At 40.8% G+C, this 21904-nt stretch overlaps 1 protein-coding gene across 1 annotated transcript; it reads right to left on the bottom strand.

The window, feature by feature from the left end:
- Nucleotides 1-607: 607 nt before the first annotated feature.
- On the bottom strand, nt 608-20947 carry LOC114435198 (ankyrin repeat domain-containing protein 13C). Its single transcript, XM_028404825.1, has 13 exons — nt 20262-20947; nt 18436-18477; nt 14579-14683; nt 10009-10094; nt 8851-8896; nt 7934-8000; nt 6531-6675; nt 5830-5961; nt 5011-5172; nt 2591-2670; nt 2351-2449; nt 2025-2125; nt 608-1934 (listed from the first exon to the last, which is right to left on the bottom strand). Exons 1-13 carry the CDS (start codon nt 20644-20646, stop codon nt 1804-1806), a joined length of 1581 nt encoding a protein of 526 aa, XP_028260626.1. The 5' UTR covers nt 20647-20947; the 3' UTR covers nt 608-1803.
- Nucleotides 20948-21904: the final 957 nt, after the last annotated feature.

Genomic DNA, 21904 nt, shown 5'->3' with positions numbered 1-21904 from the left:
TCCCCATTATAAATGCATTTTCCTTTTCCAGTTTTTAGTTAGTAACAGCATGTTAAAAAACATGAAGTCCAGACTGTTAGATATGTGGATTTTTATTTTAGTACATTTTATATGAAAATAGTGTCGCAGACGTATACAACAATTTTTGCTGTACAACTTACATGTATATGTAGATGTATGAATAACTTCCTACAGAAAACATGTCAAATCCAAGCAGCTGAAATCAGGAAGGAGCATCAAATTAAATATTATATAAAGCATTATGTCTGTGAGGAGGCACACTTCCACTAGCTGCACTTGCCTGAACTAAGGAATGTCATGTGAAAAATACATTTGTACATGATACTAAATATGAATAGAATAAGCATGACCGACTCTGAGCCACCAGTACAACAGTAACAATCTGCAGAAACTTGTTTGTATCGATAGTGAAGAGCTGAACCACAGCAGCACCCTCTGTAACAACCACCTGGCTTTTTATACACTGACCTTCCCCCGGTGCCTTGTGCTTTTTTCCCCGCACAGCAAAAATGATGATTGTTTCTACACATCTGAAGGAAGTTCATGATTTATAGTGGAGAGGGGAAAAACGACAGGAGAGATGAGATTCATTTTGTTTTTTAAACAGCACAAGTATGTACAAAAAAAAGCCACTGCCACCATTTACAAACCAATAAACCGTCAAATTAACTCACGTGATGCTACATTAAAAAAAATACACTTAAATCTTCCTGTTATCAGCACAAAGGATAAAAAAAGAACGTAAAAGACAATAAAAATCAACAACTAATTAAAACGTGTATTTATATACTGTGCAGGGAATAGTGTAAAAATGGCATGAATGTACTCATTCATTCCCTAACATCTACTCTTCTTTGTTTTAGCAGGATTGCACAGTTAATTACACCATTTTAAAAAAAGGTGAAGTAAGAAACAAAAGGCTTGGTTAGCATAACGTACACTCACTGCCACTCAAACAAAGAGACTCTGTGGTACCATAAAAATCTGCTGCATCACTAGCGGCGCCTCTATGAAACTTTAAAGGTTCAGTATCACAAAATGAGTGTCTATGAAGTCAAAGTAAGAGTAGCTGTAGTGGATCTAAACGATGCCCGAAAGGTTCAGTGAATGCTACTCCATGCCCACTGTTAAACATACACACACACATACTCTCTCTCTCACACACACAATATAATGTGCAGAGTTTAGGTGGAATCCAGCAGAAAATATTTTTTAGGTTTTTGATCTACAGAAGAATTTGTAAAAATTGGATGTTAATGAGTTTAGTGTAGAAAGGAGAGATTTGTATTCTCTCCTCTTACAAATCACATTTATCCCCAAAAATACAAACAAAAATGTTCTTGCACAAAACTAATTGTGAGTTGAATTCCTCTCCAGCGTCTCACACAGTAATATCAGTGCTTTACTACAGGTCAGTTTAAGACAGTCCCTTTATAAACATTACTTACATAATTAAATACAAAGCACCAACTGAACCGGTTGTCTTTGTCTACCCATGTACAGGAGAAACTCACCTGTTCGGTTGCCTCTCATGTTTAACTTCAATGCCCTTTCACCGCCTGAGATGATCCGACTCTGACCTGTGCTTCCTGCTTGAAGGTGAGAGTCGGACCCCGCCACAACTACACCTGAAAACACTTACAAGGAGGCGTAGACCTCTCCGTCAGCTCACCGTTGTGATCATGTGGTGTTTTTTTGTTTTTTTTTGTAATTCAAAAAGTATTTTTCATAGCATAATGTTGTCTTGTTGTTTGTCTCCTGTAGAAAGTCCAGTATGTGAGGTTAAAGGTCAGGGAAGCGACTAGGGTCTTCTTTATAATCGTTGGGAATCGTAAAAATTGATTCGTCAAACTCGTCATAGCGAAACTCCTGAAATGTTACTGTGGCTGTGATCGTAGGAAAGACGGGGATGTCTGCAGGGGGGACATGAGAAGAGCGACATGTTATTGTGATGTCTCAGAGACTTGAAATATGAAGCGACCATAACTTCCATTTTTGCTTACCGAGTTTGACGGGAAAGCCGGGGGGGAGCTTCATCTGAACAAACTCCCTGAGTTTATTAAAGTGCTTGAAGGGTGCAATCACCTCCAGAACATTCAGTAACCTGAGGGAAAACAGATGCTTACACATGAATCACCCTAACTATAAAACATGAAAAATAAAACTGCATCCATGTTGACAAAAAAAAAACCTAAACACAGGTCTTTATATTGGAAGCAAATAACACATTCCATTTCAACAAATGATTTCCTTTTTTAATCACATGCCGGGAGAGAACACATCTGCTTTTCTAGAATTGTCTGAGTGGCAGCTGAACATTAAGACTCACGATTCAATGCCCAGAGGGAAGTCCTGACTCATGGCTATTGTGGCTTTGAAGTTCTTCTTGCTCTCTTTGCAGACCAGCTCTCTTCCTAAATGTGGTGCTCTGAGGGAGAACAGCAACAGTCTGAATATCACCTCATAACAAAGAATAGTTCAAATGTTTTTCCATTAGTAAAAACATCCCGAAATCCCGAAGGAATGACAGTTTTCTTTTAATGTTGTGGAAATCTTAGTTGACACGTACTTTCCATTGTCAGCAGAGATGTACTCTTCCCAGGATATAGTGTTGGGTGATGGGGGAGTGAGAGACTGCCTCCTTGTCGGCTGAAAAGCAGACAAATAAATCAAAACATTCAAGTTAAGGACAGATCAACTACAACAAGGTTACACTCAGGGGAGCCACTAGAGGGTCCTAATGGATCACTAAACTACTACAGCAACCTCTTCAATGTGAGCTAACCAGTCTGCAACTCAAACACACACTACCACACATAATATGTAAATAGTGATGTGTATTTTTGTTGTTTGTTAAAGGGCTTAGAAAATGTGTTGTTTATGTTTATATTGGTGCACCTTAACAAAAATATATAACAATTTGAATATTTTCCATCATTATTATAATGGTCATCTACACAAGAAAAGCACTTGTGTGAAATCAATACTTCAGAATGTAAACTGTGCACAAGTCTGTTTCTAATGATATAACCACTGCTTAGGCATGATCTTTAATTATGTGAATGAACTTAAGATCTGTACAAATTCAGCTGCTGTAGGCAGACTAACATTATCTACCACAGTGAGTCTTCCCTCCAGCAAAGCAGCATCAAAGAGAATCCAAACATCCAGATAAAAACCCGGTGAAGCACCCTCCTCACATTAAACACTCTGAGCTTCCTGAGGAAGATGGCTTCGACCCAGCAAGCGTTCTTCTTCATTGTCAGTTTATTTTCAGATTGCACAATCTGTTCTTGCCGACCCTGAACTGTATATTGGTGCCATCCTGCTGCTCCGAAAAGACTTTGAACTGGTTCTTGCTCATGTTCAGGTTCAAAAAACTACTATTACACCAGCTGACCCTTTTTTGTTTAAGCTGCAGTTCAGTCTGGCAAGTAGGGCAGCAGAACTGTGGAAACATGTTCTGTTTGAGGAGATCTGACTGTGCCAAGAGTCACCTAAATGAGGACAAACATTTGCACCTACGCTGCGGATTTGTTTTGGTGTTTGACATTGCTAAGTGCTCACTCTCACGCTGTCCGTCAGGCCAAGCGAGTTGTTATGATGAGGACAGAGTACACACAGGCTGTGGAGACCCTGATCTGCTGGTATGCCAGACCCGCCCCCCTCCATTCCATCATTCCATGGCACCGGAGGGTTTTAGCCTTCATCCGTGTGATCAATAGTGTCAAGCTCTGTCCGAAAGCCGCCCCCCCCCCCAATGTTTGCCTGTGTCCACAGACATACCTGATCTCCCTTACTGTGGTACGTCATAGCAGCTGCCTCCTCTCGCCCACTTCCCATGAACACTATTTCCACACCAGCACCGAGGTCCATTAAAACATAGCACTTTCTCTTTAAGCATGGGCATGCACTTTGCACATCAGTATAAAGAGACAGACAGACAACAGAGGACACTGTGATTAGACAAAGCCCAGCACACAAGAGGGAGTCCCACAAAACAAGTGTGCATTTAAAGGGCATCTATTGAGAGTCGAGAGGCTTTGTCTTCACTGTGTGCAGCTTTATGCTCAGTGTTTAGACAAGGGCTTGGTAAGCAAACTCTAGAACATACTGTAGTGTAGGGATGGAGGGTGAATAAGGTGTGGATTCATTAGTTTCACCACTGGGTGGCAGTGCTGTGCCTCAAATCCATGCAGGAGGAGGAGGAGGGGGGTCATACTGTGTCTGTGATTGGGGGGCCATCTTTTCATTCCGGTTTCATGTCAGAAACAAATAAAACATCAAAGACACATTCGTGGGGACCCAGACAGGAATCTTTTTCAATAAACCATGCAAAGTTCCTTGACAGCATCTGTCAGGACGTCCATGCTGTTGCTAGAGGATTTATCTCCGCACAGATACAACAGTGTAGCATGGTGAGGTTTGTTTTGTCTGACTCGTGTCCTACCCCGAGGTTCCAGCGGGACAGGACAGTTTCAGGACTGGACTGGTGGTTATGCTGCAAGTATAAGTAGACAGGTTGTTTATTGATAAGAGCATTTATTGCTCAATGCTTCGGATCAACAGTTACTAAGGCTTATTTACAGAACACCTATGAACTGCGTGTGGGATTCAGGGGCTGCATTTGAAGACTGCTTGTGTCATAGCAGCAAAACCAGGCTGCCCCATTTCAAAGGCTCCTTCAAATCCAGCTAAGAGAGGTGGCCTTCTTTTCCTTGGCCACAAGCTATCCCACGATTCATTGCACACAGATGACAGTTTGTTTTTAATAATACTAGCTCTTATAATGCCATGTTATCAACAAAAAAGTTTACAGCACCCATCTATGACAGGGTGTTGGTGATGTACAAACCCTCACCTTTACCATTTTTAATGGGAGGCCCTGCATGACCACATTCCAGTGTTCAGTGTCAGCTTAATGTCCCACCCTTTACTTACACCACCCTGTGGACGTTACACAGCCATTGCTGCTGATGCATGACTCACCTCAAAGTTCTGTTCTATGAGGTTGCCTCCTTTACTCAGACTTTCCATGATGGCTTTATTCCTCATGATGTCCTCCTCGCTTAAATGCTCTCGTCTCTTCCTGGACTCTAGCACCAGGCCGTTCACAGAGTAGAAGTCTGCCAGAAAGTTTCCCACGCGCTCCTGGAGATAGAAGAAACAGATAAGTCCCCCCGCAGAGTCACCAATTTCCCTTTTAAACACATGTCGAAAGGACAAAGTATGGAGAGGACAAAAAGCAATACCCCCATATCTCATTCACAGCCTCCGTGCAACCACAGCCCTGTCTGTGTTGTTTCTAGCCTTAGGCCTATCACCTGTGGTTGCTTCCTATGGTTATCACTGCTGTTTCCCTGGTTTATTTACAGTCTTTCTTGCCTCATATGTAGCAGGAAATATGATCAGGAAAGTGTCAGCAGTGTATAGCAGAGAGCATCATATGTGCAGTTCCTAAACAAAAGTATTCTACAAGAGGAAAACGCCTACGTTGTGAGATCAGAAGAAGAAAAAAGATTATAAATAAATACATTATTTGCATAAGTGTATATATCCATTTTAGTTTGCCTGTTGTTATTGGGTCAGACTGGTTTTAACTAAGAAAGCCATTTTTAAAAAAAAACACACGTTAGGTTACTTACTTTTTAGTTTCATTTATAGTTCCCTCTATCATCAAAGAATTGATAAAATTCCCAACATTCTCCATCTCAAACAGACCACTCAAAATTCCAGAAATTCCCCAGACAGGTGGAATCCTGTGACCCAGAGTGTTGTTTCTATAAGCTCAGAGTAATAAACACCAACCGTCTTGTCTTCTCTAAAGAGCCAGCCGGTCTGTGCCCTCGAGAAGGTGATGGACTTGGTTGAGAGTGTGGCAGAATAAACGTCGCTGCTCATCAGAATGTCAACTTCCTCTTCTGTCTCCATCTCCGACTCCTGAATACAAGACAAAGGCATTAATAAGGCCTCATACCTCATACCTCAAACATTAGTCTCACATCTATTATAAGCATGTGTCTTTCAATCACTACATCAAAACATAATGCAGGTTACTCAGGCCAGTTTCAGTGACTTCAACTTTAAATGCATATTGGCAGCTTCTGCCCCTGTCCAGAAAATGCCTTTCCTTCTGGTACCATGTAGCAAAAATAAGGCACAAGAACCAATATTGCTCGAAACACAGTGAACAAGCAAGGGACGAGGTTAATCTCCTTATGACATCACCCAGAAAATGAGGTGACTGATTATGTTTTTTTACTTATTTTTTGTGAAACTGTATGTTGTTTAAAACAACAAAAAAACTATGCTGCACCACAGAACATGCGTGCCATAAGAACAAGGGGAAAGACTGCTTCACTGTTAACTGCCAGCTATGGGAAAAAATAACTTTGACATGCTCGTCTTTTACAATGCTATGGGTTTGTAATAATAGGAGTCACTGACCTGAGGCCAAAAAAAGCCACTAGACTTGAAAATATTACATATTACTAGGGGGTCTTACACACCTCATGGTGTATCCGCTGGTAGACTTTCTGTTCATTGTCCAGCACAACAAACGATTCGGAGGGAATGGCGTTGCCGTTGAAGATGAAGCTGAGGTCACCGCGTTGACACTTCATGTCGTTAAAGTCTATCAGGGTTGTATCCAATCTACATATGAACAATGGGAACACACAGAAGAGAAGACAGGACAATGAACTAAAGGATGACAACACACAAACTGAACTCAAGTTTGCATTTGGCCGCATTAAAGACAAATACAATGTCAAAACCATAAGCAAAAAAAAAAAAAACTGGTGGATGTCACAACATTTGCTCTGAAGGTTTAGAGACAATGTGTATGCTAATAATGGTCATGGGAGACCATTGTGAATTTTAGTGTTGTCAATGTGAGTAATCTTCAAATGGAGCATGGCAGCAAAGAGAATGACTGATCTGCCTGTGACGAGCAGACACAAAGCGGTATATGCTACGGGTTGGTTTGACAGGCCTGACACGCTCTGGCACTACTATGTAAATGAACTTGCTGTGACAGTTTTTTTCTTTCACCCATCCGTTTCTGTCTCTCTTTTACCTCTCTGCAACTCCAGGATAATAAGAGGACATTTTGAATACCAAATGAGACAGCTAGGAGCAGTTTCTAGAGCATAATTACAAGCTCCACATCAAGGCTACCTCATGCAGGAACAGCAGACACACAGACACACAAATACACCCTTTTATTAGTTCAATTCCATCTTCAGAAAGATTTTCATTGGTTTGTTATGATGCCCAAATGTAGAAGAATCTGTCTATATATATATGCTAGACAGAGGGATGGCCTGGTTTGTCATTCAGATAACCCTACTCCCGTTCTGCACACGACCTCCCTCCACTTCCCATTTTTGACTCCTCAACTTTGTTTTGTTAATTAGAGTGTGAAATCAGTGCCTGCAGTATGAGGAAGCTGAACGGCAGTGCCTCTTATACTTCTGTGTTTCAGTTTAATTCAGAGCATCATACAGTTACTGTAAAATCTACTGTGCACAAAAGACTGCTTACAAAGAGCATCAGCAGAAATTCACCAACACTGTGACACAAACAATGGATATTCAGTGAGAATCCGTGCTGCTCGGCTTCATTGCCTCATAGGCAGAAATTTACCACAATTCAGCCGCCTTGAGGTTTTGCTCCCACAACTGCAGCATATGCACATAAACAGTACAGTAACACATGGATTATATACTATGAACATACTACTAACAAAGTACCTCAATTATAAAAAATTATTCTTTAATTTGAGGAGGTTTCTATAGAGGGGAGTTCATGTTTGCTTTGACCAAGACCTGTTAATATATTGCTGTACCAGTTATTCTTTGGATTTTACTATAAAAATGTTATATAATGAAAATCATTTGATAGCACTTGCCGGATGTTGATGCCTTGCTTGTAGATCTTACATGCATCTGAAGGTAGGATTCTGGAGAGCAAAGGCACTGCAACATGAAAAGACAGAGTAAGGGCATGCAAAAGACTTTGAAGTGCCTAAATTTAGAAAGCTCACTCAAAAATGAAGACTGTTATCCACTTTAATGGTTCCGCAGTATACAGCCCTGTAGACTAAAGTGACATATACCAGCAATAACATGCAGTTCTGCAGCTAAATATTTAATAACTCAAAGCCCATACCCGGTTAAGTAACTACAGGCAAGAAACACTCCTTACTGTTCCACCATTGCACACAACAAAATAGCTAGTTTCACAAACCAAAATAGTTCAAATTTTAAAGCAACCTTTCTGTAAAGTCAGGAGACTTTTACACTATCAACATTTACAAATGTTATGCAACCCATTTATGTTTTGTTTCTATCATGTATGCATTACATAATCTTGCCCACTTTGTCAATAATTCAAAGAGATATGGTGGGTGCACAGAAGTCAGTCCTGGCTCATTTATGGGAGCTGGATGTGCACAAAGAGCGATGTGCCAGTTCTAACACACATTTTGTCTACTCACATTTTATGGTGAGTTAGTGTGCACTGGGCATTAGCACATAGGACTGGAATAACCATAAAAGATAGGTCGTCCATGAGCTAACGGATGACTGTTATTTGTACGTTTACACATTGCTAATAAAACAGAGAATAGCTGCTCCTTCTAAAAACACAGTCCCTGATTGGTCAGCTCCACAAGCCTGAGTAGACTCTGCCTATAATTCCACATCAGTGCTGCCAATGATAGTCTACTCCCTTGTGACACTGAACACTCTCCAAGCAGACAAACCCTGTCCCTTAAAGCACATGTGGACGCTACAGTCTTCACCCAGACAGTGGAGTTTGACTCACCCCAGCTCTGGAAGTCCCAATGAAGCTCCAGGTAGAAGTCTCCAAGCTGTGAATAAAGATAAAGAAAAATTAAAAAATTGTGTTACTGTCCCATTGATGTGCTTTTAAATGTCCTCAAAAACGAGTTCTATGGCAGGAATAGTTGTTGGTAAGATCACTTCATTGTTGCTTTTGGACATTTTAAGTGATGTTAAGAAATTAATACTTTGGGGGAAAACACATGAAAAACATGTCTAATGAGGAAGCCAGCAAACAACAGAGAAGGCATCATTGCAGAAAATGGTGTACAAACCTTATCGCTTTGCATGGACCAGAGTAGACATGAGCATTTGTCCTGAATGACACAACTCAATTCAGCCTAATTATCCTGTCAGTCTGGGGATGGACTGATCTCATCACTAGTGCTGGTGGTCTCAATCCATCCGTCAGTAATGACGTCAGGCTGCCAGGGGATCATCAGCTCCCAGAGCATTATAATCAAAGTGAGACGATGACACAGAAATATCAATTCTGCCTCATCATTACAGAAGCAACTCATCATGTCATGCAAATCACAGCCTCACAAGGTGACTGAGTAACTACAGACATTAAATGTTTATGACAAGATTGCCAGTTAGGCAAGGTGCTATAACAAGCAATCTGCTTGCTTCCTGTCTGACCCTCTTGCAGGGTGGTGGAACAAAGAATGGCTCCTCATGCAGTAGCTCTGATATATGTCAGTGTGCATGACGGAACATTTATGAAATGTAGATACAGTAATATCATGTTAGGCAGACAAGACCAACAAATCCTGAGGGATAATTCTGACTCGCAGCATCAGTCTGTTTACAGTCTGCTTTAACACAACAGCCCTGTGAGGCATAATGGGATGAGTTGGCTCTGCTTAGTTTTGATGACAGTAATTAGTGAATGACAAGCCTGAGGTCTGGGATGTCTCTCTTAAGGGTGTGCATTTAGTAGATATAACCCTGCACTTTTTCCATGTGGTAGCTATGGGATAAGGAGTGTTAGTGGACATGGATAAGGCAGGTGCAGTGTCTTCAGAGGACAAACAGATTCAACACAAATGGAAGCAAACTCAAGTAAAAACATCTGATGATGATTAAAAAAGGGCTTTACAGATGTCAGGAGCAGCCCTGCTTAGAAAAGATTACATACTTCTTTGAGGGCTTTCAGCAGTTTAGGCCTCTTGTCCTCCACACTCTCCCTTGACTGTTGCTTCAGCTTCCTCAGCAGCGCTGTGACTAAAAGAGGAGAAAGAAGAAACCATTATTCTACTGTGTGTGTGTCTAAAAAGCAGTGGGGAAAGAGTTTTTTTTTAGTGAGAAAAAATATAATTTGTCCCCATACCAGATGACCAGAATGTACAGTTTTTGATAGCCTGAATATGATTCCACAATTTAACTTGCAACAAATAGGAAATTCCTTCGACAGATCATGATTCATGGACTATCGTCCCCCTTAAATCAATAGATATTGTGTCAATATGAAGTGGCTACACTGAATGCTGCTGAGTGAATAAGATTTTTCACATCCAGCACGGTAAAGGAGGTGTTAGCGTTCCAGTTTATAGATGGCTGTGGTTAATGTACAGGCCAGGTCAGATACTGCAACTAGCACCAATTATCAGCTCTTCTATGCAAATCCTGATAACCATGAAAATTGTAAAGGGCGCATAGTTTATAATAATGATGGCGTTCAAATGTGTGACTTCCTGGAGCCAGATGACACACTCCCAGCATCCCTTAACCAATCCTGGTGCAGTGCCTGCAGGGATCAAATTGTTCCAGGAAGTTCAAAGAGAACAAGCCTTGCAGATATGAGCCTGCCTGTTAATGAGCTGTGCCTTTAACCTCCTTAACATCCTGGGGGAGAGGCATGCTCACAGGAGACTTTTAACCCTAAAGGGTCACATTAACAAGTCACATTAACATTCATATCTATTCATACCAATGGCTGCAGTAGGCGTTATGCCAAAGTAAAAGAAAACAGCCTAGATTAAAAAAAAGCATCCACACCCGACTACCAACATTTGCTGAAATCTTATTTGCTGTCTATTAGTGAGAAGGAGCAATGGCTGCTGACTGACGTAGCTATGGTGCTTTGATGAAGCCAAGAGGGGAATAAATGACACCATGAGCAGGCCAGATATAAACTCATGGAAACAGTTATAAAAAAAGAAAATCTCTGGCCAGTGACAATCCTACCATCCTACATTTTAATAGGTCTGAAAGCACCAGTGAACATATGGCATAATCATTAGCCCAACTACCTCCTGTGCTCTTCAATGTCCACGTGGCGAGTCAACATACACAAACATGCTGTTCATATTGTCTAGCTGGTGCACCCCATGGAACAGCACAGAGGGGGCAGAGGGCTCAGTGGCAAAAATAGGCCAAATGAGAACACAGGCACACACACACACTGATACACATGGTGACACGCGCTCCAACTGACACAGACACAGCTAGAGGATGAGGGCGTCTTTGTGGCCCGGCTGCCTAATGAGTGTGGACAAGCTCTGGATGGGGCTCCTCCTGATCCTTACCGCCTCTCAGCAGGACAAGGAAAGGCTCACCATCTGGCAACGGACCACCCAGCCAACACAGGCTGAGAGACCCATACTGAAAGCCGACACTAAACCAAACTGACTCCTCACACTGGCACTAATTCACCCAGATACTGATCAGGGCACTTTCCTGGCATTAATCAGGTGAGTGATTGCAGTAGTTTTACCTCCGCTACCTAATGAAAAGTGACAGAGTCGGGTCAATTTTGCCTTAGCATTAACTGCAATTATTTAATAATTAGGCATCTGACCTAACTGAAAAACTACTTTTGGCTGGTCTCCAAGTATCTGGGAACTGTTAATCTGACACAGGTATGCTTTCCAGTAATTGCGCAGCTGTGGGCATCAGCAAAGAGAACAACACAGAGAGCTTTGAAGGGCTGACTGATAATTACAAGCTGAATTAGGGCCAAGCTTTTGGTGGAAAAACATTTTCATATTTTTCATACAGTGTATTTGAAATATTTTTTGTTGTTTACTAGCTACACTGGCCATAAATATGGACAAACTTGATGTGGTTATAATTATTAAGAAAATCAGACTTAACAAAATTATATTTAATAGGAAAATTGTGTTTTAAATATATTAAATCATATTAAAGTCATGTCTTATTTTGCTCTGACCTTTGAAGGCACACACAAACTGAAAACAGATAATTAGCTACGATCTTTTCTTTGTGATTCTTTACATAACCCCAAAAATAAGGGGTTCACGCGTGTCAGGCATTTGATGGGTTTGGGGTCATAACAAAACAATACCAACCTGAAAGAAATATACTTATCTTCAACTTACTTATTCAGTAAACAAACGTACAGTTATGAAAGACACAAGCGTCAAAAAGCTGCGACCAAATGGCAGCCTGTATAAATTCAGACAAATTCAACCTCAACTTAGACAGTTCAGGTCAAATACTTTTGTTTCTTCAAGCTACTGAGACCATTACTGTCTGACATCTACATGGAAACAAAGTTCACCCTCTAATAAACACCAAGATGACTGAAACAGGCTTAAAACGAACTCTAAAGCTGACAACACAGCTCTGAGAGTGAAAGGCAACCAACGACAGAAATAGCCCTTATAAAAAAACACATAAAATCTATTTCTGAGCCACATTCTGACTGCGTGTTCAAACAGAAAAATCTAAGAATGTGACACTTGCACAAAGCCATAACAAATGAGGGCCCATTTTCTAAAATAAAACAGCTATGCTAAATTAGCATTTAAACAATTTCGACTTCATGCAATTAAAGGTTAGAAAACAGTACCTATTGAAAACTCCTGAAATACAGACTTCTGCAAGTGAATCAAAATAATTTCACTGTTCTTCTCAGCATTATCCAGACCAGGATGTTGCCTCGCTGTAAAACAAACAGGCTGCTAGGTCTCCACATCCCTCGCAAAGTCCTGACACATGCTGAGTCAGCTCAAACTGAATAACAGTGAGGCAGAGCGCTGGCAGGCTAAAACTGTTAGGGATTCAACATTTAGTACACTGAACAGGTACAGTCACAGTTTCCTTCAGCACCTTCAGGTTAAGTTCTATATACCAAGAATGAATGTTTTTACTGTGTGCCAAGTCAGCCATTTTTTAGCTGAGCTGTCACAATAGTGGCCTTGCACTCAAGCAGGCAAAGAGGGTGAAACAACAACAGCGGCCCATCTCTGCAGTTAACGTTTTGCTTGAGTGCAACAGAAGGTGATTCATACTGTACCCATCTGACAGCAGGGTCAGCCTGTACCTGTCTGCTGAGCTCTAGAATTAGAAGACATATGCAGGTTCAGTCAACAGGAGCATGCCAGCAAACTCTTCATTCAGACACAGCTCCTGGATGGATACATGGTTAAAGTCTCCCAGATTTCAAGGCCATTGGAGGTTTAAAAAAAAAATCACTTTAAAGCCCTTCCAAGACATACCCTCTTTTTCTGCTAACCTGATAGCATACATTCAGGTCAAACATTCTATATATATTACAGAATATTAAGTCTATCTATAAACAGACTTCTGAACAGCAACCTGTAGCATTAGCAACTAACACTTATTTCTGAATGAAGAGTAAAACAGACAACTGTACTGCTAGCATTAATCTCATTGTGTCATAGACTGTGTTGCTACCCACTGAAAAGGCTAGGCGGAAAGAGGGTCTGTCAGAGTTGAGGTAAAAAGTCGCCACAGGGTTCATTAGAGGTTTCAGTCGATAGAGACACTCGTATCTCCTAGTAGGCTAAGGTAAGTGGCATTAGAGAGTTAATTAGAGGAAGCAGTCAATGGAGGCACTTTAAGCTGCCTCCCTTTATGATTGCTGAGTGTTGGTGTCAAGTGGCTGCACTAATAAGTCCAAACCTTTTTAATCCCGGACACGTTTTAGACTGTTCTGCCATTCTGCATCAATGCTGTTAAAATACAAATGCCTCACTGTAACAGTGCTGAATCTATGTTTGGCCATAAGACCTATAAAAACCCAACAACTAACTAAAATGATAAAACTGTCCTTCGATGCCTCTGCTTGTAAAAATATTTTTATACACATTTAATTTTTCATCACTGCCACAGATCTCTACCACACAGGGGTGCAAAGCCCACAGCCTTTCCTGTTCCTATGATCAAAATATCAAGAGCTTTAACTAGCTAACTGCCAAAATGCACCTGCTAGAGAAACACTGACAAGCAGACTAACTGATGGCTCAGTGGTCAACAAAGATTTTATACAAGGGTATCGTAAGAAATAATTTCAAATGTGTTGGACACTATCAACCATGAGTGGAAAATGGGAAAGACAGGGGCTTGAGCATAACCAGCTTGTGAGGACTGAGAGAAATATCTAATGAATTGCCTTTCATTGCAGCACAAAAGCCAGAGGGCCTTGAGGAATGTCCCCTCACTTCAAGGAACAAAGGAGCCCTGGCCACCACCATGGCCTTTCTGGGAGGCAGCAGAGTGGAAGAACGTACAGAGCTATTTGTTGATAAAAACTGTTCTCTCTGCCATCAGTGTTTTCACACGGGAAAAGCCCAAACTGAAACCCTTACTGAGGGCACAGTAATTCTAGTAAATGGCTAAATGTAGGGCCTGTGTGGTGTAAACAGTGTACACAGTAACACTGTAACAGTAACACTGTACAGTAACACTGTAAACAGTGTCAGTTGGGCACAGATACTTACTCATCTGTCTGTCTCCATAGCTAATGGCCTCAGCAAGGGGGCTCCATCCCTGAGCATTCTTCACCTTCACTGGTGCATTGTGGGCCAGCAGCAGATGGGCACATTCTGCAAAAAGGACAGTCTGTTAATCATTTAACTTAAAAATACTGTACCACACATCACAAACACAAGACAAGGTTACTCACTATGTAACTTCTCTTAATGTTACAACCATTTTCCATTCTCATGTCTAAAATTACAAAGAGGCTAACGACTACTTCACTCACAGATTGCTGAATGATATCAGCTGTAATGCAATTCATTTCTGCAATTTGTGCAAACAATAAATATCAAAGTTACACTTATTTCATTTAATTTAAATTCCTAGCTTTTCTATAACTTTTTAATCCAGAAAAATATATCCACATTAACATGCTTATCTGTTTCTCTGATCAGATCAACAAATCAGCACCAAATCATCAACACAGAAAAAAAAACAAATAACCAAAAATTACCAAAACTTGTCAGGCTACACTTTTTGGATGGCTGCCTCATGTGTGACATCTTCCAAGTATATACATATATAGTATACCGTATTCTACTACTTCTAGCCACGATTGTGCTGTTTCCATAGAGGTGTGGGACTTTAAAAATGAGTCCACACGGAAAGTGTGACAGGAGTGGAAAAAACGCCCAAAACTGAGTTCAGAGGGTTAAGTTTCAGACTTCTTATTAAGTTGTTGCTATGGTGACATACACATTGCACACAAAAAAAGCCTGTGCCCACTGCCCAGCATCTCATTTTTTGTTTGAACTTTACTTGTTATGCCCAGTCATGCTCAAAAAGCCCAAGTCTCCACTGTTTCTACCATATCTCTGCAGTAAATTCTGATACCAGTGTGTGATACTGAATGCACATTGTACAACATGTACAATGCAAACATCACATCAGTGATTTATAAATAATCCTGGTTTTATGGAGAGACAGATTGTGTATAGGATTGAGATGACAGCTGACCCATTAACCAATGATCCATATGGGACCTACAGTTACACAAGAGTCTTTATTCGGCTTCGGTATCTATACTGCAGGATGGATTCTTAGAGAAGAAACTGTCAAATCTCACAACAAGACTTCCCCTGGTACTGTGTGAAGTCACCCTCAGAGCTGTGTGGCTTTTCTTCCAGCAAGTGGAAAACGGCCAGAAAGCCTCATCCCTTTTCTATGGCGAGATCAGCGGTAAGTGCAGCACAAAAATCCCTCCACTCTCTGGGCAGCTTGTCAACAAACTACAGCCAGCCAAAAACTGAAGCCTGTTGTTCCGGCTCAGCTGTCAGTTTTGTCGTGACATCATTCATTATAATGTTGGCATCTGTACAGCCCTGTCTCAGCAGTGGAGAGGAAGCAGGTCCAGTCCTGTGAGCAGGAAACTGCACTAACGCAAAGCAGAGGCTAAAGGTCCGCTGCGGAGTTCAAGTGGCTTTCACCTAATAAGACCAGAACTTATAGAACCAAAACAACATCAATGCCCATCTTTTATGATCCTGTGAATAATGTTAAAACTTTATATTGCACTCCTGTTTAGACATGTTTCTCTGCTGAACAACAGTATGAATGCATTATAAAGACAAGGCACATGAAATTATTCTGCCACAATTCCATATTAACAGTCTACACACTCGCTATCTTTTATTAATGACAAAAAGGATAGGGTCTCATTCATTCTTAATGACAGAAAGGAATACATTTCTCTACCAAATAAAACACATTATCTACACAGCAACAAAGAGGAGCATGAGCAAGAGGAGCTTTCCCTGGAGTGCAGTTATATAAAAATAAAAGAGCACATTATGACAGAGCAGTTTGGCATTATTCTCCCTCAAAGACAATTATCAGCAACACTAATGGTGTTATGTACAGCCGAATTTAAGATGGAAGCACGTGCCTGAGAAGTCATTACATTCACACTAGCAATGCAGCCGAGTTTCAAAGTGTTGGCTCATGACTTGGTGATTGCATTTTCTTGTTAAATTTCCACTCCCTACTGCTTGACGCAATCTGGGTGTCAAGTGCTGAATATGGTCAACAAGCTGACCACTTCAAAATGATTGGTTATTGCACCCTAAATATAAAAAAAACAAGCAGTGCAAACCTCTGTGTATTAGTCTAACCTGCGAGTGCACTCGGGCTACAGCAGCCGATAACGGGTTGATGGTGGGGAAATACACGTGGCCAAATGCATAAGTGCTCACTTTCTGACATAAGCCTTGCATTCCCTCAAGCTGCCGACCTATATATCACTCTGCTAAATCCAAGGATTGTGTGATAATAATGACAACATTTAGCAGATACACATTACATAATACTGGAGAGAACCAGTATGCCATGTGTGCGGAGCTTTGCACCTGCTGAACTCTGGTCTGCATGAAGCCTTTTAGCATTTTTACACATATACTTGGCTTTGAATTGATGATGATTTAAATGATGGATGATGGAAAATGGATAAAAACAATGTTAATCTAACACTACACTATATGCTTTGACAGAGGGGACTCTTGTCAGGCGAAAATGTATAAAAATGCTTCATAAAAGATGCTAAAATGTGCTTATATGCCAATAAAAAATGAGCAATTTACTGTAAAACTGTATTACTCCGTCTGGTCCAAATTAAGCCCTGACTTAATATGGAATTTCCACCAGTACAACAGCAGAACTGTCATTACTGCTCAAGCAGATGATAAACACACACACATAGACATACACAAAGAACGCCCTATCCACTATCCTCTGCACCCTACCAGGACAGCCACACCCAGACTGTGATCTCATGCAGTACCCTTCAGCCTGTCTGGCCTGAGCATCCCTGGAGGACAGAGCAGCAGCTCAGGCAAGAGATAGGCAACCTCATTAGCACAATCAATTCCATGGCGTCCCATCCGCCACTTCTCTCCGGCACTCCGCTGTCTGCATTACCAATAGGTAGTGGCAGGGTTTGCACTCCAGTGACAGGAATTGAACTTTGCGAATGTGAAATCAATTGAAACCGATGCTCCACTGACAGACACAGAACAAATGGGAATCTGCAGTACGTGTAACCCTATGCCTGAATTGTTTGCCAAGAGCCAGCTGCAAAAAAGGGTGAATAAATTTTTCAAACACGTGTTCTGAAGCCTCCTTGTTAAATTTAATGTAAGCACAGTCAGACAAAGGGACAGTATATTAATATTTAATATGTTTTTTCTGTGCATGCTTTCACTCTGGCTGGTGTAACACAGTTAAAAACAAAATCATTTAAAAGATGTCTGTAAAGCCTTGATACATTCTCAAACACTCTTAGTGTAATTCTAGGCAGTGCTTTTTGATCCAAATAACACAACAAATTATTTTGGGTAGTCTCTTTTACTGCTTCAACTACAAAGATGGCATGAAACACACTTGCAGAAACCTAAAAATAGCCAACTAAGCAAATATTATGGAAGCTGAAACTGACATCTGTTATCTGAACTAATTACTCCACGTCCCACCTTAATCTATTAGCCTTTGAGCCAGCAATGTGACATCAATCAGCACAAGAGACTTTAGCCACTAAGGATCCATTTGCTTGCAGTGTCACCATTAAACATGAGACAAAAGTTGGACATCTAAAAAAAATTAAGTTTCTTGTTGAGTCTTGATTTTGACTGAAAGCTCATTAACACCACCTCTTTAGTCCTGCATGAGCATCTCTCCTGTTGGTATTTGTGTGGTGATCTTTGACAAAACTCAGGTTGTGCTTAGCCATCAACATGTGCTAACAAAGCACTAATAAACTAATAATCAAATGGAAACACAAAAGAGAGAGAAAAATAAGCCACATGGAGGTATAAACACTACTGACCTTTGTGTCCCATCATGACAGCGAGGTGCAGTGGTGTGTTTCCTAAAGATGGGAGAGAAAACAGAATATAAAAACTGCCTTTTACAACAACAACAAAAAGATCAGAGACTGCAACACGCACTTTGCCTTTAGGGCTGTCACAGCTGGGGTGAATTGGAGGTTTAAATTAGAGGCAAAAAGTTCCAAATCATATGCAGTGTATTTACCTATTGTACATTCTCCAACTATGACAGCCTATATTCTTAGAACCCGAAATAAGCCACACTTAACAGGCAGGGAAATGGCTTATTAACAAGACACAATGTAAACTGCACAGTAAGGGGCTGCACACTTGAAATGCACTCAGGGGAAAATAGCATTTGTGTCAGGTGTGGAGAAGGCCAAGTTTTCTTCCCAGGATGTAAAATGTGCTACATAAGCAGTGGAGAATTCCTTTAAGAGGAAGCCGGCTTGCCCTCAGCCTCAGTTCCTAAAGGCTTTTCTTGCAGATGAAGTGAGGTGGTTACGCATCAAGAATGAGGAGGCTGATGTGGATGAAAATACAACCTGGGTTTGAGGTCTGGGGTTGAGCTTGAAGTCAGGCCTGATGTTGTGATGAAGTAGATACATTTCCAATTGAAGCACAAAAAGTAATGTTTTCTGGGCACAGTCAGATGTTTATTTAAATGCATCTGCCTTTAAAAGGAATGACAAAATGTTTTCTCATGTGCCAACATTACAGTTTTTCCTGGGTTTCTCATGTACTTTGAGGACCTCCTTTTTCAATCTACAATTTTCAAAATTTTAGGTATAACATGAGAAAAAAGTAAGAATGAAAGCTGGATTCTGAATATTAATTCTTCAGTTTAGTTGGTTAACACACAACTGACCAAATTTACTCCTGAATATTTAAACATGCTCATTATTTGTAAAGTATCAGTTCCATCAATACTAATATCTGCTGTCCTGTCTGATAAGGCAGGACAGCAGATATGCTGATACTTTACAAATTGGACAATTACACATTGGACAATTATACATAACATGAACTCTAAGAAGTGACAAAAACTGCAACTATTTATATATTGACTATCCACTATGTTTTCTATGTAAGCCAAAAACAAGACTGCAATATGATAAATAAAGCTGCACTTATTTGTCTCCAACTGCATATTGAGGTATGCCAACCTTCAACAAGCTGGTAAAACAAAAAACCTTTGTAAAGTGGTAGTTTAAGTTCCACAACAACCCCTGAGGCCAATGTGCTGTCTGACACATTACATTATAGGTTAGAAGAAAGACCACATTCCAGTGTCTGAGCACAAGTACAAAGCCAACTTTTTGTCTCTGCATGTGAACCGGAACAAATCCACTTTGCTGTTTTTTTCAGTTAAGGTGGAGTTTTATTTGGAAACTGTGGCCTTATCAGAGTAGACTTTGCCCTGCAGAAGAGCAGCTATCAGCTGGGAATCCTACGGTTTCACGCTGGACACCATGTGGACCAACTTATCACCCAGTGTTTGCTCAAGCTGATTTAGCTCAGAAGGCGTTTGGGATTGATGAATTTGAAATTTCACTGCTGTAAGCTGAAAGGCTATAGTGGCATCTGATGCGACCACTTTCTACATGCTGACTTGAGGGGAAAAGAACTGGTGAATTTGCAGAGTAGTGGAATAAAACTCATTTTGGAAATCACTTATCTAGGCCTTTGCTGGGAGAAGCCTCGCCTACATCCACCGATGGCCTATAAGCTAAATCTGGGCTTCATTGAAGCCTAAAACTGGTAGATGATTGTGTGTTTTGATACTACCTTCAGGGCTAATACTCGTAGAAGCTGGTAAACTCACCATGAACGTCTTTCTGGGCGATGTTCTGCGTCCGTATGAGAGAGGACAGGCGTCGGACATCTCCTTTAAAAACACATTCGTGCACCGGAAAGTCCTGCCCAGGTCGGATAATGGGGTTTTTGTTGTTGTCATCGATAACATCCGATGTTGACAGTGTGTTGGTGTTAGCATTAATCTGCGACTGTTGGTTCTGTTGCTCTTGCTGCTGTGTGGATGGCGACTTTGTTAACTTGTGGTTGCTGAAGATTTTACTCGCTCTGCTCTTGTTGTTCGTCTTTGAGGCGGTGAACGTCCCGGTTGCAGCCTCTTCGTCGGGCTCCAGTAAATCCTCGTCCTTGCTCGGCCTGTGATCCTTGCGCAGGGAGCGAATCTTCTCTCCGGTCATTTTCTAAACGTTTGACGCTGACGGAGCAGAGGGTGTCGTCGCTGACGATGACCCTCCGGGCGAACTGATGCGATTCGCCAGCTGGAAGTCTTCCCGCAAACACTGGAAATTACACAACATGAAAACACTTAATTCTTCACCGGATACGTAAAAACGACAGTTTGTTCGAAGACGAACAAGTATCCGGTCCCGTTCAGCGGTTTATAGCCAAAACAAACTGTTCGCTCTCCTCCTGTAGTCCAAAACTGTCGCTGGTTGCAGCACAACATAAGCGGCTCCAGTTGACTAGGACGAAAGACTCGGCTCGTGTCTTCCGCCTCGAAGTATCGCGATAGTTCAGGAAAGGTTACTAACGGTCATAAGCATAAACTCCCATTGCGTTCACAGTGACGTAAAATAGCGGACAGGTAATGTATTCCATTGTAGCTAAAAGGCAGCTACAGCACATTTTTATTATAGTACATGATTCAAGAGCTAAGCTAATAAGCTACCTCTGTTTCTTTAACTATGATTAGTGGCTCTTGCAATATTAAACGCCAGAAAGATAAATATATTTTATCTCCCAAGAACAAATACTCTTGCACTCCATTGTGATTTGCAAAGACACACAACTTTTTTGTGCGTCTGTATGCTTAACAAAAATTGTCTGGGCCTGAGGTTTCACTGATGAAGAAATGATGTTTACATGAAAAGTACTACATGTGCACAGAAGTATACATCCCTTAGAGCATTGTTCCTGTTTAAAGGAGATTAAAGTAATATCCAAGTTTTTGATATTTTGATTATCTATAAAGTCACTTTTAACTGTCAGGTAACATAAGTAAAAGTGCTGCAATTTCCAAAACAATATTTCAAATTATGTATGAAATACTTAAGTGCACCGGTATGCACGCCACTGAATATATTTAAGTTTTATCCTCGTAAATATTATCTTAAAATCGGTTGGACTTGTGCCAAAGACAAACTCACCTGCACTAACACAGCACACAAGTAAAGAATATCATTATTAAAAAAAAATGTTTATTTCTTTTTGATTTCCTTAACGGTGTAGCTGTCCCAATCACAACTCAGGAACTACATTCAATTCTCACTTTGTCAGTTTGAGGTTGTCCTTACATTTCCTTTCCAGTTTAAAAAGTATCTAAATAATAATAATAATAATTCTTTACACATTATTGACACTACATTTATAGAAAGGCTAAGTTTACATTGTTGAACTGTTATTTTAGGGTTTTCTACTTCCAAAGTGCCCTAATCC

The sequence above is a fragment of the Parambassis ranga genome, chromosome 4 (assembly GCF_900634625.1).
Source record: "Parambassis ranga chromosome 4, fParRan2.1, whole genome shotgun sequence".
NCBI classification, from domain to species: Eukaryota; Metazoa; Chordata; class Actinopteri; family Ambassidae; genus Parambassis; species Parambassis ranga.
The sequence above is the reverse complement of the archived record's forward strand: the minus strand, read 5'-3'. Positions and strand labels throughout refer to the sequence as shown.

Excerpts from the sequence above, each read along its gene's own strand:
- LOC114435198 (XM_028404825.1), bottom strand. The coding sequence starts at position 20,646 with ATGACCGGAGAGAAGATTCGCTCCCTGCGCAAGGATCACAGGCCGAGC. Across the intron at positions 18,478-20,261 it reads CGCCCAGAAAGACGTTCATG|GAAACACACCACTGCACCTC; the intron begins GTGAGTTTACCA and ends TCCCATCTTTAG. Across the intron at positions 8,001-8,850 it reads TTGGGACTTCCAGAGCTGGG|TGCCTTTGCTCTCCAGAATC; the intron begins GTGAGTCAAACT and ends TTCATGTTGCAG.